Source organism: Orycteropus afer, unplaced genomic scaffold, assembly GCF_000298275.1.
Source record: "Orycteropus afer afer isolate SDZICR_OR568_19922 unplaced genomic scaffold, OryAfe1.0 scaffold00180, whole genome shotgun sequence".
Classification (NCBI taxonomy): domain Eukaryota; kingdom Metazoa; phylum Chordata; class Mammalia; order Tubulidentata; family Orycteropodidae; genus Orycteropus; species Orycteropus afer.
The window spans coordinates 5,125,228-5,131,056 of NW_006921767.1; the positions used below are offsets into that span (position 1 = coordinate 5,125,228).

The 5,829-nt window shown below is 40.9% G+C and overlaps 1 protein-coding gene across 1 annotated transcript in view; it reads right to left on the bottom strand.

The window, feature by feature from the left end:
* The window catches only part of GXYLT2 (glucoside xylosyltransferase 2), a 217,163-nt gene that overhangs the window by 168,417 nt on the left and 42,917 nt on the right, over nt 1–5,829 (bottom strand). Inside the window, exon 2 of the mRNA XM_007947328.2 lies at nt 3,032–3,224. Coding sequence (XP_007945519.1) covers nt 3,032–3,224 — 193 coding nt within the window. The remainder of the gene's footprint in view (nt 1–3,031; nt 3,225–5,829) is intronic.

Sequence of the window (5,829 nt, forward strand, 5' to 3'; positions counted from 1 at the left end):
ACCAAAATTCATGGAAACAATTAGTCCTAGCGACTGGTACACCATCGATCTGCAGCCTATACGACTATGAGATCGGAAGGACTACATGGTGCCCGGCTACCACTGTCATCCACTTGGAAGGGGTTCTACGTAGGAGATCCTTGATACAGAGGGAGAGCAATGTGGAACGAAACTCAAAATCATTTGGAGGATAAAAAATCTGATTTGATAAGAGTCTGGTGGAACCACTGAGACTATGGCGCCTAGCTGCCCTTCAGGTCTGGAATTGAACACACACCTATGGTTTCCAGCCAAACAAAAGACAGGCATATGAGTTGAACATTTACCTCAGGTAGATACTCTACTTGGAGAGAACAATCATGGGAGAAAGAAGGGCTGCTTTTGCACAGGGAGACAGCTCAGGGGGCAGGAGTCCATGGAGAGATGGACACAGGGAAGAGGTAACTATGGGGAGGAAGTGAGAGGGGAGCTGTTGTATTGTGGTAAACTGTGGTCAATGTCATGAGATAAAGTATATGTGAACTGCTGTATGGAAAGTGAATTTGCTGTGTAAATCCTCACCCAAATCACAATAAAAAAAGAAAATTTATTCTGATTTGGGTGAAAGTTTACAGAGAGAATCAGTTTGCCATTCAACAACTCACACACATTTTGTTTAATGTCACTGACTATTCCCACTATGTGATATCACTTCTCCTACTTCCTCCTTGTGTTTCTCTTTTCCATTCCTCCTTTTCTACTAATCTTTCCTGCTGTCTACACTTGGTCCCCATTGGACAAACTATCAATGCCATTTTCATCTTGAATAGTTGATAGTTCTAAGGAGTGTCTATTTTCCTAGAGTTACTGTTCACTTTGTAGACATGTCTATTGTTTGAATGAAAATTCAGCTATAAGAGTGAGTTCAGTTCCAGATCCAAAGTGTGACCAAGGGCCACAGTCTCAGGGGTTTAACCAGTCTCTAGCTGACCAGTAAGCCTGATCTTTTTCATAATTTTGAATATTATTCCACATTTTTCTCCCATTCTATCCAAGACCTTCTAATGTGATCCCTCTCACAGAATTGGTAGGGTTAGCTGGTCACCATGTAGTTCTGGTTTCAGGGTTGTGGAGGCTGAGGTTCACATGGTCCATTAGTCCTTTGGACTAACTGTATCCATGTGTCTATTATTTTCTTAGCTCTTCTTTGCTCTGGAGGGGGAGAAACCAATAGTAGCAACTTGAAGCTTTTAGACCCTAGTCACTACTCACCAAAGTAGGATGTAGAAAACTGTCTTTGTGGACTGTGTTGTGCCAATTGACCTTATGACTACTGAAACTATGGTCTCAAGTCCCCAGGCCCAGTGACTCACTCCCTCAGGGTTTTTGGTTATGGTTAGAAGTTTTCCTGTATACCCTGTATACCCTATTATATTCCTGTATCTATTTGCATCATATGTAAATACATATGTAGCAATATCCTCTTTCAAACCTACACATATTTGGGTACCACAGCTTCAGAACAACTATGTCAGTACTTCAACCTTTTTCCCTTTCCCCTTCTCTGACTTAGATCTTTTGCAAGGCATTTTCCCAATCAATTTCAAAACCTCAAGACTATGTTTCCCTGATTTCTCTTGGAGATGTCAAGGTGATTTTTTTCCCCATAGAAAACATAACACATTTTCTAGCTTTCTGTTATTAACCTTTCTCTGCCCAACACGTCTTTTTGGCATTTCTCACTGAGGCAGTTAGCCTGGGAGCAGGATACAGGATTGTCAACTCAAGTCAGTAGCTACAAAACAAAATTGGTTCTTGCTCTGCCAGCAGTCAAGAACTTACTGAAAAAGAAAACTTTAATGGAAAACAAAGCTTGGTCTCCAAAGGTCTTGCATGTACTAAGCTGAAGAGAAGAGTCACTTTCAAATTTCTACTCAGTGCAGGTATAAAGTCAATACTTGTTAATCAGTATAGTAATGGTCAAATACATGATGAAGTAACCAAAATGGTTGAGTTAAGAATTATGAGTCCTGACCTGGAACAATGCATATGAAATGGTCTTAAGTGAACACATAGAGAACAGTACCAATTTTGTAAAATAAATACATTTTAATCTGGGTACATACATATGAATGGAATATATATCAGGGTACAAAGGTGGTTCAGTAGTAGAATCCTCACCTTCCATTCAGGAGACTGGTGCAATTCCTGACCAGTGCATTTCAACTCATGCACAGTCACCACTCATTTGTCAGTGGAGTTCCTGTGTGCTGCTATAATGCTGAACAGGTTTCAGAAGAGCTCTGAAAGTAAAATGGACTAGGAAGAAAAACTTGGAAATCTACTTCCAAAAGTCAGCCAATGAAAACCCTATTGACCAATCCTCAACCAAACATAGGGATGGCACAGGACTGGGCAACATTCCGTTCCATTGGAATGAGGTCATCATAGCCTGGGCAGTAAACTTAGTGGCAGTTAACAACCACCGCTATATATTTATATGTAATTGTATGTGTGAGTCTGTATGTACACACATACATACAAACACACACACAAACAGATACACACACACATACATCTGTACATAAAAAGAAAAAGCTATGGAAAAATCATTCTAAATTGTTAGCTCTGGTTATTTCTTATGTGGGACTAAAGAGTAGAAAGGGCTTCGTTCTTTTAATTGAAAACGTCGATAGCGTTTAAACTTATTTCAGTGAACATACATTACTTGTCATTATACACACACACACACGTCCATGAAAACAACAAGCTACCTATCACCCCAACAAGAATAATAATAATGCCATCAAGGATAGAGCCCTGTGCCACATGCTTTAAGTACATCATCTCATTTAACCCTCACCCTATCTCCAGGCAGTAGGTACAGTTATCCCTACACTACAGATAAGGAGAGGAAACTTGGAGTCAAGTATTCAAGGCCACAAAAATTGAGCATCCAGTAAAATACATTATTTGAATAGGAGATACACTTTCCAAAATGCAGCCTGTCTGCACTTGATAAATATTTTTGTCACAATTTCTGCAAATTCACCTGCTTATCAAACTCAGGCTTCAGGGCTTCTTCAGTGAAGATGTGAAATTGAATCTTCCTGTGGCTGAAGAGCACTGCTGACTTAAGCATGACGAGTGTCTCTTCCAGCCGATTGCCACAGGCCACCACAGCCAGGTGGATCCAGAGCTCAGGTGGCAGCACATTTTGGAAACTCCTGAGTTCCCCAGGTCTCCTAGAAAGAAGAAAAGCAAGTTAAAGCTATTACCAAACTCATAAAAAACAGCCAGTGAATGGGTGGAACATTTCAAAACATGAAACAGGCACAATCTGTTATATTTTATAAAATGATAAGCATTTTGACAATTCTTCCTGCCTAGAGAAAAATACCATTTATTCCCATATTTATCCTGGCAATCATGGGATGAGTCACTGTTTGGACTGCCATAGGTGTCTGAGGCTTTTTCTGCCAGCACTCAGCTGTCTAGTGCTTGCTGGCTGCCTACTGGCCCATGTTTGGAAATAGTATTGCTAAACTTCGACAGCTGACACAAGGGCTGTGAAGCTCCCATTCGCATAGGCCATGGAAATTAGATTTGAATGCAACTTGAACAAGAGGAGGGTGGGTCGTGCCTTTCCCATGTGAAACTAGCAACATGATATTCCCATCATCTGGATGCTTTTAGGTTGTGGTGGAAAGCATGACCATTGGACCAAAGGAAAATCATACCAGTCTGGGAGGTGAGCAAAGAAAACAACATATGTGCCTCTGATACATCCTGGAAGAGTCTTAAAGAAACAGGTGTTAATCCTTACCATCCAGCTAAAGACTAGTGAGGTGGCGGGTATGAAATTCAGCTTCCAGTATGAAATGCATATTGGATGAGAAATGGGCAGGAGAGGGGTCAGGTTAAGCTGAAAATTATCAAGGTATCAAATACCGAGTCAACAGCTGAGAAGGGAATAGAGTCCAAGAGTTCAGAATCATAATCCAGCTATTTCCTCGTAATAAAAGATTTGTTCCAGATAAGGAGATGGAGCCAAGCCTCAAACACACCACTGAGAAACATTTTCAGGCGAGTTGCAAGGAGTTGGCCTGGAAAAGGTACCCTGAGACAAATGAAACTAATTTACTTGCACAAAAGATTTGGACACTAGGGAACTTGGATATTGAATGCTACCTTCCTTCCAAAAACTTCGAGTTCAATCAGCACTCTGCTTCATTACTCACTGCTCTCTTGAATAATGGCAGGCAAGCTCCAGATTTCTTTCACCAGGAGAAAAGTTGAAGATGTGGGTGGAGCACTTTGGAGAGATTTCCAATTTGATTACTTAAAAGCATGCTTAGTATAAGCACAAGCTCCTGGCTCTGCTCATTCCAGATATGGACAGTTACTGTGAATCCACTTATTTTAAGGATCACCATGAAGGAAAAAAGATTGTCCTAAGTATCTCCTAAAATTATCCACTTCTTTTCATCCCCCTGCTACCACCTGAGAAGGCCACCATCTTCTCTCACCTCCATCACAGTGACAGCCACTTGGGTGAGCCTCCTGCCCCCTATCTTATCCTTAATAACTCTTGCCCTGAGATTTCTCCTTGTTGGAGCCAAGGTGATTTTCTAGAAAATGTAATAAAATAAAAATGCTTCCAAGTCAACTCCAACTCACAAAGGCCCCATGTGTGTCAAAGTAGAACTATGCTCCAAAGGGCTTTAAATAGCTGATTTTTCAGAAGTATAATTGCCAGCCTATGAGTATACTTGAACCACCAACCATTTGGTTAACAGCTGAGTGCACTAACCATTGTATGCAGCACACAGAGCTCCAAAATGCAAATACTGTTGTTATTAGGTGGTGTCATATTATTTCTTTGAATAAAATCATGCAAAAGTTCTCATTTTCCCTCAATATCAAGTCCAAACCGCTGGTCATGGTCCCTACTTACATCTTTGGCAAGTGTTCCCCCCTCCTCCTTGATGAATAACCATTTATAATCATAGTAATAAATCCGTTGCTGTCAAGTTGATTCTGACTCACAGCAACCCTAGAGGACAGAGCAGAACTACCCGATAGGTTTTACAAGGCTGTAATCTTTACAGAAGTGGACTGCCACATCTTTCTCTCAGAGAGCAGAGTTTTGGGTTCAAACTGCTGACCTTTCAGTCAGCAGCTGAGTGCTTTTTTAACTACTGTGCCACCAGGGATCCTGTCATAGTCATAGTCACACTTATACCACCAGGTATAGGTTACTTATGTCACTTCCAGGTCTTGGCATATGTATTCTCTCTCTCATGAATGTTCTCCTTTGCCCTCTTTTCCTTGCTAACCCCAATCCATTTATTAATCAACAAATCTTTACTGAATATCCACTATGTGCCAGGTATTGTTCTAGGTGCCTGGAAGACAGTAGTATTGAACAAAACAGACAAAAATGCTTGCCTTTGTAGAATTTACATTCCACAGGGGTTGGAGGAAAGATAAAGAATAAATGTCAGTCAGAATAAAGAGTAACCAAGTAACTTATGTTGACCACTACCTGTCTTTCAGTTTGTTGTACTATGGTGGGTTTTGTGTTATTGTGACGCTGGAAGTTATGCTACCAGTATTTCAAATACCAGCAGGGTCATCCATGGTGAACAGGTTTCAGTAGAGCTTCCAGGCTAAGGTAGAGTAGGAAAAAAGGTCTGACGATTTACTTTCAAAAATTAGCCAATGATATGCTATAGGAGGCGGGGCAAGATGGTGGACTAGGCAGAAGGATTGCACAGACCCTCTTCAACAAAGAAAAGGGAAACCAATTAACACAGACACAGAAGATAATCTTGGACCCCTGAGCCT